Source organism: Eleutherodactylus coqui, chromosome 9 (genome assembly GCF_035609145.1).
Source record: "Eleutherodactylus coqui strain aEleCoq1 chromosome 9, aEleCoq1.hap1, whole genome shotgun sequence".
Taxonomy (NCBI): Eukaryota; Metazoa; Chordata; class Amphibia; order Anura; family Eleutherodactylidae; genus Eleutherodactylus; species Eleutherodactylus coqui.
The window spans coordinates 100,006,416-100,027,211 of record NC_089845.1 but is presented as its reverse complement, the minus strand read 5'-3'; the positions used below and the strand labels follow the sequence as shown (position 1 = coordinate 100,027,211).

The window sequence follows — 20,796 nt, the reverse complement described above, 5'->3', positions numbered from 1 at the left end:
AGGTACATATCTGGTGGTGCACTAGAGCGGCTGGGTCAGCGACTAATATAGAGGTACATATCTGGCGGTGCACTAGAGAGCCTGGGTCAGCGACTAATATAGAGGTACATATCTGGTGGTGCACTAGAGCGGCTGGGTCAGCGACTAATATAGAGGTACTTATCTGGCGGTGCACTAGAGAAGCTGGGCCAGCGACTAATATAGAGGAACATATCTGGCGCTGCACTAGAGAGGCTGGGTCAGTGACTAATACAGAGGTACATATCTGCCGATGTACTAGAGAGGTTGGGTCAGCAACTAATATAGAGTTAGATATCTGGCGGTGCACTAGAGAGGCTGAGTCAGCGACTAATATAGAGGAACCTATCTGGCGCTGCACTAGAGAGGCTGGGTCAGTGACTAATACAGAGGTGCATATCTGCCGATGTACTAGAGAGGTTGGGTCAGCGTCTAATATAGAGGTACATATCTGGCAGTGTACTAGAGAAGGCTGGCCGGTTACTTCTTTCAGTGTACATTATCTGGGAAGGCACCCTAAAAGAACCCGGGTCAGTGTTCGTTATAGGGGGAACACGCTGTGGGCTCTGTAGAGCTGACTGACTACAGCTGTTACTGACACAGGAAGCCTCCACAGTTACCTGACAGCGGCAGGCATACATTTATTTTCAGCCCCACTTCAGCACTATTCACCAATCAGGTTGCGCGGGAGGCATGTATCTATATTACACTCATGTTAGGCACTATGGAGCAATTCCAGCAACATCATTGGTTCTGATTCACAATTCCAGCAATGCTATTGGTTGTTTGGCTTGTTTGATTCAACCTCATTGGTTGTTTGGGTTTCCTGTTTAACCTGATTGGTTGGCCAGCTGGAGAGCCCAGCCCTCTCAATCTACGTTATCCGGGAAGCCCTGCCCCTGGCGCGTCAGCTCCCATACTAGCCCCGCCTCTCTCATCCGCGTCCGTCTCTATGACAACAAGACGCGCGGAGTCCGAGCCAAAGTGAAGGTAAATGCGTCCCCCGCACCCTGGGACTACTGCGCCCCAATACTGGTGTACACATCGCCTGCAGTGCTCCACGGGTCTAATAACTGCGACTCAGCACCACATATTGGACCCTCATACTACAGCTCTCACATATTGGATGGCCACATATAGCAGCACCTATGGAATGACCAATCGTAATACACTGCAGCATCCACATGATGACCCCAGTCCAACTGCAGCAGACACATAGTACAGCCACCAGCTAGTGACTCCAATCATAATACTTATGTACTACAGCACCCACATACTCATCCCAGTCATAATACACACACTACAGCACTTATAAAGTATAGCTGCCACATAATGAATCCAATCCCACTGTAGCACCCACTTAGTGACCCCAATAATAATACACTCACATACCTGAGGCCGACATACAGCAGCACCTACAGAATGACCCCAATCATAATACACTCACATGCTGCATCACCCATATATTACAGCGGCTACATGATGATCCCAGCACCCACATAATGGCCCAATCCTACTGTAGCACCCACATAATGACCCCAATTATAATACAACCACAAACTACAGCCCTCACATACTGGATCCCCACATAATGACCCCAATCATAATATACTCAGATATTACTGCACCCGCATAGTACAGCCGCCACATAATGACCCTAATCCTACTTCAGCACCCACATATTGGAGCCCCATATACGACAGTACCCACATACAGGAGTACCCACATAATGACCCCAGTAGTATTGCAGCACCCTCATAGTGACCTCAGTCATAAAACTCTCAAATACCATGGCCACCAAATAATGACCCTCAAACTTACTGCTGCACTCAGTTCTGTAGCATCCACTTACTAGAATATCACATACTGGAGCCTCACGACCTGAAGGTTGTAGGTTCAATCCCTGAATGGTTTAGGTACTCATGTCAAGGTTGACTCAGCCCTTCATCCTTCCAAGTTCCGTATAATGAGTACCGAGCTTGCTGGGGGGGGGGCGGGGGTTGTGGTGGTAATAAATTACCTGAAAGCGCTGCGGAATAACTATATATTAAGTATATAATAAGCGCTATACAAATAACAGGTTCCTTTCCCACTTCCTCTTCCATATACTATATAGTCCTCCAGCTGCAGGACATTATCACTGGGGTGCAGAGTCCTCTACATTGCCCCCCCTCCAGCGGCTGGACACTATCACTGGAGTGCAGCGTCCTCCACTTTGTTCTCCTCCAGCTGGAAGATATTATCACTGGGTTGCCGCATCCTCTACATTGCCCTCCTACAACTGCAGGACATTATCACTGGGGTGCAGTGTCCTCTACAATGCCCCCCTCCAGCTGCTGGACATTATCACTGAGGTGCAGTGTCCTCTACATTGCCCTCATGCAGCTGCTGGACATTATCAGCGGGGTGCAGAGTCCTCTACATTGCCCTCCTCCAGCTGCAGGACATTAGCACTGAGGGTGCAACGTCCTCTACATTGTCCTCCTCCAACTGCAGGACATTAGCACTGGGGGTTGCAATGTCCTCTACATTGCCCTCCTCCAGCTGCAGGAACACATGGAGGGCTGGAGTTGTACATCTCCCTGAGACATCTATATGTTGATTGTGGTTTCATGGTACTTCCTAATATTATAATGTAAAGTTCCAAGGCAAAAAAATCTTTCCGCGCTGCTGTCGAGTTTCTCTTACGAGAAAAAAATGAATATAAACTGTCGTAGCAGACAGTAATTGAACATATAATTCACTGGTTTTAATTCCAAAGAATAAAAATACAAAGCATGCTGCAGGGAATAGCTCTGCAGCAAAGGTCTTTACAACGCGTTTCAGCGTTCTATAAAACGCCTTTATCAAGTATAAATAACATACAAACAATCCCACATTATATAGCAAGTCTTACCTCTCCGGAGGTGGGAGTACCCAGTAGTTCGCGCTCGCCTCCATGCCGTGTCGCTATGGCGCGGCATCAAAGCGTCATGAATGAATAACGGAGAGGGTGTTCCGGCGTAAATGTACGCTAATAATGAACGTAAACTCCGTAGATGTGGAGAAGGAGATACGTAAAATGCGTAACTCTCGATCTCCTGGAATGGAACAAGGGTAACTCCAACCTCTAGAGGGAAGAGTGTATCATAACCATTTACAATTATCTCAATCCATTACAAATGAGAGTACAATAAAAAATAATATACAGTTATATGATTGTAATGGATTGAGATAATTGTAAATGGTTATGATACACTCTTCCCTCTAGAGGTTGGAGTTACCCTTGTTCCATTCCAGGAGATCGAGAGTTACGCATTTTACGTATCTCCTTCTCCACATCTACGGAGTTTACGTTCATTATTAGCGTACATTTACGCCGGAACACCCTCTCCGTTATTCATTCATGACGCTTTGATGCCGCGCCATAGCGACACGGCATGGAGGCGAGCGCGAACTACTGGGTACTCCCACCTCCGGAGAGGTAAGACTTGCTATATAATGTGGGATTGTTTGTATGTTATTTATACTTGATAAAGGCGTTTTATAGAACGCTGAAACGCGTTGTAAAGACCTTTGCTGCAGAGCTATTCCCTGCAGCATGCTTTGTATTTTTATTCTTTGGAATTAAAACCAGTGAATTATATGTTCAATTACTGTCTGCTACGACAGTTTATATTCATTTTTTTCTCGTAAGAGAAACTCGACAGCAGCGCGGAAAGATTTTTTTGCCTTGGAACTTTATCTTTTAACCCATTGAGGGGATTTTCTCCCTTTGGGGTTTTGTTTCTTTCCTGGCGACTCTCCTTCCTCATCGAAGGATATTGGGATTCTCTTCATTTACTACGGGTCTACCTGGACTACAGGTGCCAGCGGGCAGCTCCCGTATGATCGTCTGGTCTATGGGAACCCCGCTGGGCACCAGGTGAGTCCTTTTCACTATTTATTTCCTGGTGGCGCGGATCATTATTTTGAATAATATTATAATGTGCATTTTCTTCTGTACAGGACAGGTTCGTAATAACCTCTGACCTCCAGGAATCTCAGAATGCAGCTTGATCATGACTCAGGTAAGCCATTCTGTGACTTCACCGTGCTATGTCTGATGTGTTGGCCACTTGGCCATCATCATAGCTTTTGGCCCTGCTCCCTGGTCTAGCTGTAATAGAAGGGTGTGGACAGACCTGATAAGCCATGTATGCAGGAGCAGAGCCAGGGCACTCAGACAGGTCAGAACCTCATCCTGACTGCATGTGATATGATGTGACACCTTGTGCCTCTTCTGCAGGCTTCCAGGAGCCCAAACTCCCAGAACATAAGACATTGACAGAGAGGAGTCAGGAGTTGTGGGGTCGTTTGAGAAAGGAGTACCGACACCTTGCTATCCAGGTAGGTAGTTAGACAGACTAGATTCTGCTGAAGAAATCCTGGTTCTTGCCTGGGGTGTAAGGAACTCTCGCTCTGGGAACTGGGGTGCAGCAGATGAGGCTCTGTGTTGTCAAATGTTAAGTTAATAATTTGTGAAGTGACAGCTCTCAGTTCTTGGCCTGTATGGATTATGGCTCCTCCTGTCATCCAGTGGCACTTTTACTAGTGGGAACGTGCCAACGTAAAAAAAAATGGTGTTGGCTTCTGCAGCGGAAAATCTGCACCAGCGGTGTGGATTTTGATGCATATTTTGGTGCGGTTTTGCAGCAGAACTCACCACTTCTATTTAGGCCTCGTTCACACGGGCGACAAAGTTGCACGATTTTGTTGCGTTGCTACAATGCTACAAATCGCATGTATGTGAAGCCCATGCTTTCCTATGGGTAATTCACATGTGCTATGTTTTGTAGCATGCGACATCCCAACACAAAAAAACTCGTGGGTCCCATGATATGCATGGGACTCGTGAGGTTTTGTAGCCCATATTTCCCTATGGAGACTTCTCTTTGTTGCATTGCATCGCATGAAAACGCAATTTCATTGCAATGCTACTTTGACAGTAGGAAATGAACCAATCACAGCCATTCATCAAGTGCTGACGGTGATTGGCTAAGCGTCAGCCAATCAGAGGCAGCGCTTCCAGGAGGCGAGGATTTTTAAATCTCCAGCCAGAAGAGATGAAAAACAGTGATGGGGATCGGGAAGAAGTTGCAGCGGAACCCCGGACAGCGCTTCTAAGGTGATGTATACTTTTTAAAATTTATTTATGCAGCTAGGGCTTATTTTGGAGGTAGGGCTTATATTTCAAGCCCCCCCTCCTTCAATAAAAAACCTTGCACGACTTTGTAGTGCTACAAAATCGCGGTATCAGCACGAGAAATTGCAGTGATATTGCACAGACCAGCGATGCAATATTGTTGTGATTTTCTTGCGGCGATCCCATATCGCCCATGTGAACGAGGCCTTAAGACCACTTTCAGATAAGCGTAGTTTTGCCCAGTTAGGTGGGTGTTGAGCTAATCACATGGCCATATATTTCAAAAATGCAGCATTATTTATTTTTTGCAATATTGCCAATTCAGTACTTGCCCAATAGAAAATAATAAAAATACAGAGGCAAACATGGATGAAAAATTGATGACATACGAAAGTAATGTCTTTTGAACCATGTCCGTAATACGGATCCATATTGCGGACATGTTTTTATACGCTCATCTGAAACTGTCTGAAGAGATTAAGTGAGTTGCGAATCCACATCAGAATTCACGTCAAAATCCTCACCATTGTTGCATATTTTGACTCGGTGTTTTCTGTGGAAATAATATGAATTTTGGTGCAGAAAATACACACCATTTTCCATTATATGTGAACAAACCCGAAACCGTCAGATGTTCCTAATGATTCTATAGCTGCGAGCAAGACGTGGGTCGTCACCTCCACCACTTTAAGCCTTCTGTCGGTGGTTGAGGCAGCCAGGCAGTGACTGTGGAGTGGAGATCTCACCTGCACGAGTCTCACCTGCCATGTGTATGGGTTGCATCCTCTCCCATGATGCAGTAGTACGGGGGTGTCAGGAGGTTGTTAGACGATAAGGATTATTGTGCCCCTTTTCCTCTTTGCAGATGAGAAGAGCAGATATGCAGCCCACAGTGCTGGTACATGGGGTACAGTTACTGCGGCGGTTCACTGTGCCCGTGCCGCTGCTCTATGCCACCCACATCTCTGAGCAGAAGAGCCTGGTGTCGGTGGACAGCGCTGGGACTCTGCGGCTACATTATGAAGACGGTCAACTTCGTGACACTAGGCAGCTTGGATCTCCTTTCTTTGGTCTGCTCTATGCATGCCAGGTCCAGCAGTACGTGGCCTGGAACCAGCAGGAGCTGCTGCTGTTTGACAGCTCATTTATGTTGCTGTCCAGAAGTCCTGTACAGCAGGGAGTGTCCTCGTGTGTGTACCACCCTGGCGAGAACCTCGTCTTCACCGGTGGATATGGTGGGGTCATCGTTTGGAGCTTTGGTCACAAAAGACAGGGTCTTGTACAGCAAGCCTCCCTGTGTCAGGGGATGACGGATATGGACAAGGTGAATGTTCTCACCATAGACACCAAGTCTCCACATGTGCAAACATGTAATGCTGCATGTGGGACCAGTGTGTGGGAGTATGATCTGAGTGATGGGACCCTGCGGAGAGTGAGGAGACATCTACACGAGAGGTAATGGGGGTGATCTCATCTTATGTAGCTCTCCAGCCTACTGTAACTCACATGGAGCAGGGTGTATATATATATATATATATATATATATATATTGTGAGGGACTAGGGTTTAGGATCGGTAGCAACCTGGGCATAAGCAGTCAGAGACAGTGACACATAGGATAAAGTCTTTAGTCCAGGCTTTGCCTGGGTTTATTTCCAAGCAAACAAAGCAAAATACAGGCCTTTACATCAGGCAAACATAAAGTAAATCCTGCTCGTCTGAGCACTTACTATACATGTAGCGTCCCTGTCTATGTACTGGTAAACAAATGGCTCCTGCACACAGCCAGCCAGGACTCTCAGACCTGCAAAGGTCTCAGCTCTCCCCCCTGGCCCTGTAGGCCCAGGCTTTATAAGGCCTGGTAACAGCCCCACCTGGTACGTGGGAGTGACCATCCCACCCTTCACTTTGGTCACTCCAGGAAAAGCCGGCCCGGATTATGCGGCTTGGAGCCACTTACTTACTACAACGTGTTAGTAGCTTAATGCTACTAACACTATACTGCCGGCTTCCTCCACCGAGCCCAGGCTGCTCGGTGGCACGTATCTGCCCAAGCGCTCCCCAAGGCAGCATAGGAGAGCATCCTAGGCGACACATACCTGCCCTCCAGCACCTTGCCAGTCACCGTCTCACATACCCTCCCCCTCTGTTCGAGCCTGTGGGGTCGGACACCTTTCGCCGTCATGCAATGCGTCCTTGATAAGGCATCGGCATTGCCCTGTAGCTTTCCGGCCCTGTGCTCTACCGAAAAACTAAAATTTTGAAGGGTCAAGAACCATCTAGTGACTCTGGCATTTCTTTCTTTTGCCTGCGACATCCAGGTTAAGGGGGAGTGGTCTGTGATCAGCCTGAAGTGCCGACCTAGCAGTTAGTATTTTAGGGATTCCAGGGCCCACTTGATGCCTAGGCACTCCCGCTCAACGATACTGTAATTTTTTTCGGGTGGCGTGAGCTTCCTGCTCAGATATATCATGGAATGTTCCTCTCCCTCTACTTCCTGGGACAGAACTGCTCCCAGTCCCACATCGGACGCGTCTGTTTGGACAATAAATTCTCTTTTAAAATTAGGTGTGACTAACACTGGACGTTTACAGAGGGCCCGTTTTAACTCTTGGAACGCCTTTTCTGCGTCAGGGTTCCACTTGACCATGACTGACTTACTGTTCTTGGTCAAGTCTGTTAGGGGCGCTGCTATGCTAGCAAAGTTTTGCACGAACCGCCTATAGTACCCTACAATGCCTAAAAAGGCTCTCACCTGCTGTTTAGTTGTGGGTTGTGGCCAGTTCTGAATGGCTTCAACTTTATTGACCTGGGGTTTTATAATACCCCTACCTATTATATACCCCAGGTATCGGGCTTCTTCAAGACCCAGGGCGCACTTCTTTGGGTTTGCTGTGAGCCCTGCTTTGCTAAGGGAGTTCAGTACTGCCTGTACCTTGGGTAGATGGCTGTCCCAGTCTTCGCTAAAGATGATGATATCATCTAAATATGCTGACGCATATTGACGATGGGGTTTGAGTATGATATCCATCAATCTTTGGAAGGTTGCTGGGGCTCCATGCAAACCGAAGGGTAGGCAGATGTACTGAAACAACCCTTCTGGTGTGGCAAACGCAGTCTTTTCTTTTGCGCTCTCTGTAAGGGGAACCTGCCAGTAGCCTTTAGTAAGGTCGAGAGTGGAAAAGTACCTGGCATGACCCAGTCTCTCAATTAACCCGTCCACTCTCGGCATTGGGTATGCGTCAAATTTTGACACGTCATTTAGCTTCCGGAAGTCGTTACAGAAGCGCGAAGAGCCATCAGGTTTTGGTATCAGCACGATAGGGCTGGACCATTCGCTTTTCAACTCCTCAATTACTCCGAGGTCTAGCATTTTCTTGACCTCCTCTGAGATGGCTCGTCTGCGGGCTTCTGGAACCCTGTACAGTTTCAACTGAACCTTTACCCCTGGTTCAGTTATAATGTCGTGTTTTATGACACCAGTACGCCCTGGTACATCAGAGAACACATCTGAATTACGTTGTATAAATTCCCTCGACTCTTGTTGTTGGGATTTGGACAGGGACCCTGATACACACACCTCTGGGACCCCACCATGGGGGGTGCTCACTGCAGTCAGGGCTTCTCTGTCCTTCCATGGCTTAATTAGGTTTACATGGTACAACTGTTCTGGTTTCCGCCTACCTGGCTGGTATACCTTATAATTTACCTCTCTGACTTTCTCAATTATTTCATAGGGCCCTTGCCATTTTGCTAGGAATTTACTTTCTAGGGTGGGCACCAACACTAGTACCCGATCCCCAGGGTTGAAGGTTCTCACCTTGGCGGACCGGTTATATACCCGGCTTTGGGCTTCTTGAGCCTGCTGTAAATGTTCTCTAACAATGGGCATGACCGCCGTAATTCGATCTTGCATGAGGGAGATGTGTTCAATAACACTCCTGTAGGGGGTGGACTCGTGCTCCCAGGTCTCCTTAGCTACATCAAGGAGCCCTCGGGGATGTCTACCATAAACTAATTCAAAGGGAGAGAACCCAGTGGAGGATTGTGGGACTTCACGGATTGAGAACATTAAATATGGCAGCAGACAGTCCCAGTCCTTCCCATCCTTATTGACTACCTTTTTTAGCATGCTTTTTAGGGTCTTATTAAATCTCTCAACCAGGCCATCCGTCTGTGGGTGGTACACAGACGTCCGTAAGTGCTTAATATTCAGCAGCTTACACAATTCCTTCATGACCTTTGACATAAAGGGGGTTCCTTGGTCCATCAGGATCTCTTTTGGTATGCCCGTGCGGGAGAACATGTGAAGTAGTTCCTTTGCAATACCCTTGGATGACGTATTGCGTAAAGGAACGGCTTCGGGGTAACGGGTGGCATAGTCTACAACCACCAATATATGTTGGTAACCCCGGACAGACTTTACCAAGGGCCCAACTAGGTCCATAGCGATCCGCTCGAACGGCACCTCTATGATGGGCAAGGGCACTAAGGGGTTCCGGTAATGGGGCATAGGAGCTGTTATTTGACACTCTGGGCACGACTCACAGTAACGTTTTACATCACCATGTACCCCAGGCCAGAAAAAACGCTGAAGGATGCGTTCCTTAGTCTTTTCGCTCCCGAGATGACCTCCCAGCACATGCTTGTGCGCCAGGTCTAAGACCATCCTACGATAGGACTGAGGTACCACCAGCTGTTCCACAACCTCCCCTCGGACCTTGTCAACCTGATACAACAATTCTTGGTTGACTGCCAGGTGTGGAAACACAGTATCAGCCCCTGGAAATTGAGGCTCCCCATTTATCACTTTAACATTTTCCCTGGCTTTTACCAAGGTGGGGTCTCGGAGCTGCTCAGTTCCGAAATTGGCACGTGAGACCTCTAAGTCAGGCATAGCAACTACTTCATCCTGTACCTCCGTCTCACCCGCCAATACTGTTAAGGGAAAGTTATCCCCATTCTCTTGGGTCACCCCTACTGCCGGAACCGTACCCTCTGGGTCAAACGGTTCTGGACACACATCATACACATTTGAATCATCATGAACCTTATTTGCAGACGACCCACGGTGTCGCCACAAGTCCCAAAATAGGGGAAAGTCTCTCCCGAGGATCACGGTGTGCATCAAGGATTTTATGATGCCCACCTCATGGGTGGCAAGTCCACACGGAGTCTCAAGTCTTACAAGGGCAATCGGATACTCCTTGGTGTCCCCATGCACACAAACAACCCCCATGCGATGGCCGGTGAAGGTTGTGGGATCGACCAGGCTGGAGTGCACCAGCGTAACCAAGCTCCCTGAGTCCAGTAGAGCTGTCACCGCAAAGTCATTCACCTTTAGGTGACATAATGGTCGATCAGTCTCTGACGCAGTCTCTGCAGAACACACTGGCCGTGCGAACATCGACCTCCGCCGGGAGGAGTCACAGTCCAGTGGTTCCACGGTAAGTGGACAGTTGGCAGCAAGATGCCCGGGCTCATGACAGCGCCAACATCGTATGGAGGCCCGGTCTCCTTGGGGTTCTACCCAGGACCCGAATGTCCATTTGGGGCTCCTCCTCTGCCCCAAACGATCCCCCTCTGAGCCGCCTCCCCTTGGGACACTTTTGACACCCCTTACATATGGAACAGTCTTACCAGGGGCTCCAGCCGACTTGCTGTTCCCGGGGTTGGAACGTCCAGGAGGCACGGCTTGCAGTAAGTCCTCCGTGGCTTTATACCTCTCGACGAGGCTCACGAGTTGGTCCACGTCCTGGGGACCTCCTTGTCCCACCCAGCGCTGGATTGCGGGGGGCAACGAGCGTATAAACTTATCCAGAACTTCTTTCTGTACGATCTCTGCCGGGGACGACTCCTCCGGCTGCAGCCACTTTCTCACCAGGTGGAACAGGTCGTACATCTGGGAGCGAGCTGGTAGGTCGTCCGTGAAAGTCCAGGCGTGTACGCGTCGGGCCCGCACATGGGTGTCCACGCCCAAGCGTGCCAGGATCTCACCTTTGAGCTTATTATAGTCCTTGGCATCCTGCTCACCGAGGTCAAAGTAGGCCTTTTGGGGTTCTCCCGTCAGGAAAGGCGCTACTACCTCAGCCCACTGAGGCGCCGGTAACTTCTCCCTCTCGGCCACTCTCTCAAAGACCGCGAGATAGGCCTCGATGTCATCGGTGGCCGTCATCTTTTGTAAGGCCGTCTGTACCGCGGTACGAGTGGTGGGGAGCGAACCAGACGACCTCTGCACACCTTGCGCCAGGAGAGCATTAGTCTCGGCCTGAGCTCTCATGGTCTCCTCATGGATCTTTTGCTGGGTCGCCGTCACTTGTTGCTGCTGGGCCAACACTTGCTGTTGCTGCACGTTCATTTGTACCAGCTGCTTTATCAGTTCCTCCATCTTGGCAGTATCTGATGGCTGTGCCATTGCAGCTTTCACCCAGGACATGGGGGTTACAGCACTCTCCAGTCAATCTCTCTTGGGCGGTTGCCCTTAGCAACGGTTCACCAGCTGCTGCAGCAAGATGTCCATAATTGGTGTATGTCTCTTTAAGACCGCTGCCCGCATCCAAACACCATATGTGAGGGACTAGCATTTAGGATCGGTAGCAACCTGGGCATAAGCAGTCAGAGACAGTGACACATAGGATAAAGTCTTTAGTCCAGGCTTTGCCTGGGTTTATTTCCAAGCAAACAAAGCAAAATACAGGCCTTTACATCAGGCAAACATAAAGTAAATCCTGCTCGTCTGAACACTTACTATACATGTAGCGTCCCTGTCTACTTACTGGTAAACAAATGGCTCCTGCACACAGCCAGCCAGGACTCTCAGACCTGCAAAGGTCTCAGCTCTCCCCCTGGCCCTGTAGGCCCAGGCTTTATAAGGCCTGGTACCAGCCCCACCTGGTACGTGGGAGTGACCATCCCACCCTTCACTTTGGTCACTCCAGGAAAAGCCGGCCCGGATTATGCGGCTTGGAGCCACTTACTTACTACAACGTGTTAGTAGCTTAATGCTACTAACACTATACTGCCGGCTTCCTCCACCGAGCCCAGGCTGCTCGGTGGCACGTATCTGCCCAAGCGCTCCCCAAGGCAGCATAGGAGAGCATCCTAGGCGACACATACCTGCCCTCCAGCACCTTGCTGGTCACCGTCTCACAATATAAAAGCACAGACTTGATTTCTACATATCTTCTCATAGTTGATCAGGTGCTACCACGAAGTGATGAGATACTACCGTACAGTGATCAGACACTAGCCCAAAATGATCAGACACTACCCCAAAGCGATCAGAAATTACCCCAGGGATCAGATATTACCCCACAGTGATCAGATATTACCCCACAGTGATCAGAAGCTACCCAGCAGTGATCACAAATTACCCCTCACCGATCGGACATTACCCCTCAGCGATCGGACATTACCCCTCAGCGATCGGACATTACCCCTCAGCGATCGGACATTACCCTTCAGCGATCAGACACTACCCCTCAGCGATCAGACACTACCCCTCAGTGATCAAACACTACTGCATAGTGATGAGATACTACCGAGTATCGTTGCGACACTACTCTGCAGTGATCAAAAACAGTTGACAATCATCAGACACTACCCCACAGTGATCAGGCACTACTCCACATTGATGAGACAGTACCACTTGGAGAGGAGACACTACCCTACAGTGTTTATACACTATCCCACAATGATCAGACAGTACCACTCGACCAGGTGAGACACCACCCTACAATGGGGAGACACTACCCCACAGTGATCAGACACTATCCCACAATGATGAAACACTACTCTGCAGGTGAGGCAGTACCCTGCAATTAGGAAACACTACCCTGCAGTGATCAGACACTACCCCAAAACGATCAGATATTACCTCACAGTGATCAGACACTATGTAACAGTGATCAGATATTACCCTGCAGTGATCAGACACCACCCCATAGCGATCAGACACTATCCCTCAGTGGTCAGACACTACCCTGCAGTGATCAGACACTACCGAGCAGTGTTGAGACACTACACTGCAGTAATCAGACCTAGTTGACAATCATCAGACACTACCCCACATTGATGAGACAGTACCACTTGATGATGAGACACTACCCGGCAGGTAAGGCAGTACCCTGCAATGAGGAAACACTACCCTGCAGTGATCAGACACTATCTCACAATGATCAAAGACTACCTTACAGTGATCAAACAGTACCCCACATTGATGAGACAGTACCCATAGTGATCAGACACTACCCTGCAATGATCAGACATTACCCCATAGTGTTCAGGCACTTCCCTTATAGTTATGAGACACTACCCTGCAATGATCAGACACTACCCTATAGTGTGAGACACTAGCCCATAGTGATCAGAATACCCTACAATAATCAGACATTACCCCATAGTGTTCAGGCACTACCCCATAGTGATGAGACACTACCCGTAGTGATCAAACACTACCCCATAGTAAATCAGACACTACCCCATAGTGATCAGACACTACCCTGCAATGATCAGACCCCCCCCCCCTCCATAGTGATCAGACACCACCCTATAGTGATCAGACACTACCCTGCAATGATCAGACACTACCCTGCAATGATCAGACACCCCCCCATAGTGATCAGACACCCCCCTATAGTGATCAGACACTACCCTGCAATGATCAGACCCCCCCCCCATAGTGATCAGACACCACCCCACAGTGATCAGACACTACCCTGCTATGATCAGACACTACTCTGCAATGACCAGACACCCCCATAGTGATCAGACACTACCCTGCAATGATCAGACACTACCCAATAGTGATCAGACACTACCTTGCATTGAGAAAACGCAGTGTACAGTGATCAGTAACACTTAAAGGGGTTGTCCCGCGCCGAAACGGGTTTTGTTTTTTTTTTAACCCCCCCCCCCCCCCCGTTCGGCGCGAGACAACCTCGATGCAGGGGTTAAAAAAACAAACCGGAGAGTGCTTACCTGAATCCCGGCGGTCCGGCGTCTTCATACTCACCTGCTGAAGATGGCCGCGGGGGTCTGCTCCCTCCGTGGACCGCAGCTCTTCTGTGCGGTCCATTGCCGATTCCAGCCTCCTGATTGGCTGGAATCGGCACGTGACGGGGCGGAGCTACACGGAGCCGGCATTCTGCACGAGCGGCCCCATTGAAGACAGCAGAAGACCCGGACTGCGCAAGCACGGCTAATTTGGCCATCGGAGGCCGAAAATTAGTCGGCACCATGGAGACGAGGACGCCAGCAACGGAGCAGGTAAGTATAAAACTTTTGATAACTTCTGTATGGCTCATAATTAATGCACAATGTACATTACAAAGTGCATTAATATGGCCATACAGAAGTGTATAGACCCACTTGCTGCCGCGGGACAACCCCTTTAACAACTCGCTCCTGGAATCCCTGCGGTTACATAATATGTTATAATGTTGTTGCAGGTGGATCAGCAGCCTATTATACTCTGAGCAGCTTCATCTCCTAATATCAGGGTCCAGAGATGGAAGCATCAAGGCGTGGGACAATGCGGGTCAACTCGTGGCCGTGTACTTGGGACACACTGGTGAGTCTTCAGTTCCTGCTTTGCATTCCCAGAAGACCTCAGTAACAGATTAGAGGGTAAGCTGCAGAGAATCAGGGCTGGTGCTCTTACCTGAGCTTCACGTGGAGGTGAGCCCAGAACAACAGGGCAGCTGCGGACATTAGATCTGCTGTAGGTTTCTTTGCCATTGTGCATCAGGGATTGGATAGTAACCACACATGTCCTGTAAGAAGGGAAGAATTGGTGAGACCTGTCAATGTCTTGTCAGCAGGGTGTCCAGAGGGACGCTGTAGAGGGTGCTGTTTCACATACCGACCACTGGGTGGATGAAGGACTCAAGGACTAGTGGTACTCAGCAGCTTCTTCTAACCTTAGTCATCCTGATCACTCAGCAGGAAGCTCAGATCTAGGGTGCTGTTGTATATTGGAAAGCTGCCCATTGTCACGTTTGTCTCCTGAGACCTGTAGTACAACAGATCTCAGGAGACAGATGTGACACCCATGCCACATGTACAGTTCCATCTAGTTGGTGCTTCGTGGTTATCTGGATTCCTTTACCATAGGTCATAGCATGCTGAAGTAAGAGACAGGAGAGGTACTCCTTGTGAAGACCACCATGGTAATGTGAGGAAACATATAGCCATGCAATGCTTCTCTGGGAAATTTGGTATGCAAACAAGTATGGTACAATGCCTCCACGTTACCACCTATTGGAAGGTAGCTTCCTTATGTCAATGTTCAACCATCTAGCAGGCCTTGCAACATGACTAAGGATATAAGCCAAACCAGAGTCTTCTCCGTAAGGAAAAGATACCCATCTAGAGACAGTAGTTTCGGAGGTTTTGCCCCTCATTTTGCCTATCATGTAGGTCAGGAGAGGTACAGTTTTTCTTCAAGCAGGCATAAGGCAGACTTATAGGCCATGAGGTGCTCCTCTGGGAAATGTGGAAAGTCACAGCACTCCAAATAGATTTTCTGCTCAGTATATTTTATTATTTGCCCCACCTGATTATGGAGGTCATTTACAACAGTTTCGAGGAGTGCTGATTTTTATCTCGGTATGCCTGTACCACCTGTTACTTGGGCCACTCAGGTTACTAGCCATATCGGGGAACCCTAACCAGTGTCACCTCTGTCATTGCTATTCTTGAACCAGATAAAGCTTCTTCTAAGGTGATGGTTTCTGCAGATGACCCAGATCTCGTAGCTTCAGTTAACGGGACTGTTTTTGATTTTTCTGGAAACAGCGCCCCTCCTAAATATAGTTTTGCTGGTATTCCAGCACAGCCCCATTACAGTGACTACCAGATGGGGCGCTGTCTCTGGTCCGATCTCTTAGAGCATGTTCACATGAACCAAATATGTGTTGGAAAAAACTATCACATATCTGCACGCGATTAGTCCCACTCTCAGGGCTAATCTGTGTGTGGTTTTTAATAAGGGCTTATTCAAACGGGCCTAAGCTCATTTCAGTCATGCAAATATGCCGCGTGTTCGCATGGCAGAAAATCGCTTACTGCTGCATTTTTCATGCGGTCTGGAATGTTTTTTGAGCGCTTAAATGCATTATGTGTTTGTGCGGACAAAAGAATACGCACAAAATCACGTCGATTTTCTGCATATATGTGCAGCAAATACTCGTTTTCTGCATATGTCATGTTCATTTACACATGGCCATTGATTTCAATGGGCTCTTGCAGTGCGCAAATGTGCACCAAGATAGGTTACGCCATGTATGTTTTCATGCAATTGCACATCATATGAAAAAATACGCTCATGGGAAAAAACCCATTGAAATCAATGGGTTCTATTCACTGTGTATGATGTGCGCAAATACGCTCATATGAACGGGCCCTAAGGGCACGTTCACATGAGGGAATTTGCGCAGCTAAATTACACGCGCAAAAAAATTGCGACTATTAGAACCAATTGTTTTCTATGGAAACATTCAGATGAAGGAATTTTAGCCCATCAAAAAAAGATAAAAACATAGGACACCAGCGACTGAAATTCAGCAACTGAAAATCCCTGCTGCGCAAAAATATAGGTCTTGACCTATCTTTGGTGCGCAAAGCGCATAGGTGTCCATAGACTCCTATGGGAGCTGGATAAAAAGAGGGGGAGGGAAAGTGAGATTAGCAGAGTTAGCTAAACATTCCCATTGTTTAGCTAACACTGCTAAACAATGGCGCTGGCAGGGAGAGGGAGTTTGGGAAGCAATGTCAGAGGGAGCTCAGATTAGCAGCTAGGAGTGCTAATAAAGTATGTCAGAGGGGTGTATCTAGTGAGATAAAGGTTTTGTGCTGCCCGGACGAGAAAAAAAAATCTCTCTGTCTCACGCGGTTTTCGATCGTGTTAATGACCGATTTTTTTTATACGCTGATGAGGCTCGGACTTGATCGTGGAAAATCATCCATTCAAGCAATTTTTGCCACAATTTTTTTGCATGGCTATCTTCTGCGCAATTTTCACGCCTATGTGAATGAGCTCTCCATGTGGTAGCCACTAACAGTGACATTGTCCAGAAGCAGAGAAGTCTATGAGATCTGTAGATGGATGGATTGCATCATCCTTATCAAGTTCGGGGTAACGCTGGCTTTGGTGCAGTGCTTAGAAGCGGATCACAAGTCTCAGCATGCCCCTCCTGCATTATTATCAGTGTGGTGATACAAAGAGATGTGACTCTGAAGGAATAATTTCATCATCTTTTCTGTATGATACTTGCCTCCTTCTCATTTCTAGTTGCCCCTCCTTCTGTGGGCTTCCATGGGCCACTGTTGGCACATAGAGTCCGGTGTGTCTTTACAGATCTCTTTTCATCTTCTTTTACTGACCAGGTCCTGTCACCGCACTGTCGCTCACCTCTTCAGGTACACTTCTCGTCTCTGGGTCAGAAGACGCTTCTCTACGGACATGGGACCTTGCCACCCAGGAGCAAGTGGATGAGCAGCGGGTGTCGGGGTCTCTGTTGGGACTGAGTGCTTTCTACAGCAATGGGGACCATATAGTTTCCTATAGTAGCCATGAACTGCATGTCTGGCAGATGCAACACTTGTATGAATTACATAGTCTCCTTGGAACAGCTGTGACCGCACTGACTGTCAGTGAAGAAGTCATCCCCTCTAGTGTCCTGTGTGTGTGTGCAGATACAACTGTGCGGCTCATATCTTCAGCCACTGGAGAGCTCATAGCAGCACTGGATGGAGGGGACCTGCTGCTGGGAGCAGAGTACTGCGCCCCCCAGGGGACGGTCTGTGCACTGCTTGGAGATGGACAACTACTGAAAGCCAGTGCCCTGACCAATCCCATGCATGTGGTTAGCAGGGTGAAAGTCAGCAGTTCACAGAGTCTTCCCTGCTGCTTCTGTCTGTTCTACATAGTGGACAAGGAGGCAGCAGTCGCTGACAGCAAAGCCGCGGGTAAGAAGCAACAAGATGAAGGTTCAAAAAAGAAAGCACATTTATTGAACATGGAGAAACAAAGGTAATTGTGTTGTGACATCCCACAAGACTACGGAAGGTGGCCAAATGAGATAACGGGATGATTTGAATGAGGGAATCGGTAAATTGATGAGATGTCAGGATGACTGGGATGAAGGGGTGATTGAGATGATGGAATGATTGGAATGGGGGGATGATTGGGATAGTGGAATGATTGGGTTGATTGAGATGGTGGGATAATTGGGAAGCATGTATTATTGAGATGACATAATGGTTGAGATGATGGAATGATTGTGATAAGAGAATTGGATGACTGGAGTGATGGAATGACAGAATGATAGAGGCACTGGAATAACAGAATGATGGGAAGACTGTATTATTGTGATAAGTTAATGGTTGAGATGATGGAACTATTAGTATGAGGGGATGGTTGGGATGACCAGATGATTGAGATGAGGGGATTGTTGAGATGACAGTATGATTGGGATGAAGGAATGGTTAAAGTGATGAAATTATTGGCGAGGGGTGAGGGGATGATTGTGATGAGAAAATAGTTGAGATGACAAGATAATTAGGATGAGAGGATAGTTCAGATGATGGAATGACAGATGAGGAGATGATGGAATGACTGAGATGAGGAGATGATTGAGATGACAGGATGATTGTGGTGAAGGGATGGTTTAGATGATGGTATCATTGTGATGACTGGATGATTGTGATGTGGGATGGTTTATATGATGGGATGATGAAATGACAGAATGATTAGGAAGACCGTATTATTGGGATGAGGAGATGATTGCGATGCTGCTTGTTTTCCAACCCTTGTCTTTTAAGGTTTATGCTCATTCTCACGTTCATGTCTTTACTTTATGGATCATTCTTTATTATTCTCTTTCCTGCTACCAATTTTCTATCATAAAATTATGCTTTCTCGCTTACTTCGTGCTCTAATTAATGCCGAAAATGGAGCACTTACCGATTCCACAAGTCTTCATTCGCCATCCTCTGCCTTTTAGGCTCTTCTGTATGATTGGATTAAGTGATGGCAGCCTGCAAGTATATAACTGGTACTCAAACCAACCGCAATATGAGACCAAGGCACATAGTCCTGGCAAAGTCACCTGTCTGATGTCTAACCCAGAAAACCACTACATCATATCAGCTGGTGAGTGCATCTTGCTCATAAGTCACCTCTACAGGTGTTACTCTCCATCCCTCTGACTCTTTCACTTCCGGAAGTTGTAGTGACTGAACTGGCATTGCTGACATATAGAATATAATGGTTGTATACATATGGAACCATCGTCAGCAATGAGCAGCCCAGGACAGAACATAATGAATGGCGTATTAACAGAAAGAATCGTAGCCGGAGACCTCCGACTTTGTGTAGATCAATGCTGAAGGCAAACATGGTGACAGTGGTGGTGTTGGTGGAGCCACATGTATTCACAAGACATGACATAATACAATTCAAGAAAGACACAAATCCACCAGCCACGGGATAGAAGAGGATAAATGGGTAGCTGACAGTAAGTGCATTGCTACAGCACTTGGTAAGTCTGGCCAGATAGTCTTTAGTTCTTCTTATATTGGGGAATATACTAGGCCGCAGTTCACACCAGAAGCAGATGGAATATGGGGACATCATTACCTTGTCTGGGACATTCATGTCATAGGATCCTAGAATGATTCATGGTTGTATAAATGAGTTCTGTCCTTTCTTCCTAGGGTCAGATCGGATGGTGAAAGTCTGGCGATTCTACCTGTACAGTGAAGAGAGCCTGAGTCTTTGTATGAGCTTTTACTGCGCTCAGCAGGTGGGACAAATGTGCTGCCTCGATTCTCAGTTATTTGTTGCCTTCCATGATCCATCCAGTGCAACATACACACTTGTACAATACTGTCTGAAGACTGGAGCACGAAGTGACCATCCGCCCATTCACGATCATCAGGACCAGATTACAGGTGACATGGTTGGTTTTACCTTCTGTATTCTCCTTGTCTGGACTTTTTTGCAGCAGGTGCTCACCTTGGCTGACAACCCTTCCTCGTCATTTTGTCCTTATTGGTAATAGACAGATTTTTGGAGTATAATTTGACAGGACTGGTATTAGAGTGGATAGAACAGATGTTTGCTGCACATTATCAACCCAGGACAGAAAAATCATATGTTCTCAGTTTCCTCCAAGCCAGAGACAATGTGTGTGGTGTAGATATATTCCGTCACCTTTGGGTGTTTTCGGTTGCTGATTTTATACACCGCGTGAAAAGATAGGTCTTGCAGCAAGTTTCCATAGACTTCTATGGAAGCTAGAAAAGAGGGAGAGGGGGGAAGGGAAGGTAACCTGCGTACAATGCTTGGAAAAGAAGACAGCTGGACCTAATTAATTACTATTGGTCAATCCGAGCATTTTACAGCAATCGCTGGTTTTCATCGCTTCAGCGTATTTTTTTGCCTATACGCAGTATTGGCCCATGTGAATGTCTGGAAATATGCAAATAAAGATCAGGACTCGACTGCGTCAAATTTTTATTCATGCAATTATACTGTGCATACAAGCAAACGCATACCGTCGTGAGAAGGAGGCCTTCACATTAGAAAAATCTATAACTCATATATACTA

General features: G+C 47.6%; 1 protein-coding gene across 4 annotated transcripts in view; it reads left to right on the top strand.

The window, feature by feature from the left end:
* Positions 1 to 964: 964 nt before the first annotated feature.
* The window catches only part of WDR97 (WD repeat domain 97), a 66,742-nt gene continuing 46,910 nt past the window's right edge, over positions 965 to 20,796 (top strand). Inside the window, exons 1-8 of one of the 4 annotated variants that reach the window (XM_066578103.1) lie at positions 965 to 1,008; positions 4,006 to 4,067; positions 4,286 to 4,386; positions 6,048 to 6,637; positions 14,632 to 14,753; positions 17,603 to 18,215; positions 19,189 to 19,337; positions 19,901 to 20,137. In XM_066578103.1, coding sequence (XP_066434200.1) covers positions 4,046 to 4,067; positions 4,286 to 4,386; positions 6,048 to 6,637; positions 14,632 to 14,753; positions 17,603 to 18,215; positions 19,189 to 19,337; positions 19,901 to 20,137 — 1,834 coding nt within the window. In that variant the 5' untranslated portion in view covers positions 965 to 1,008; positions 4,006 to 4,045. Of the gene's footprint in view, positions 1,009 to 4,005; positions 4,068 to 4,285; positions 4,391 to 6,047; positions 6,638 to 14,631; positions 14,754 to 17,569; positions 18,216 to 19,188; positions 19,338 to 19,900; positions 20,138 to 20,796 lie in introns of those variants that run through there. The other 3 variants (XM_066578102.1, XM_066578105.1, XM_066578104.1) reach the window with 3 other exon arrangements.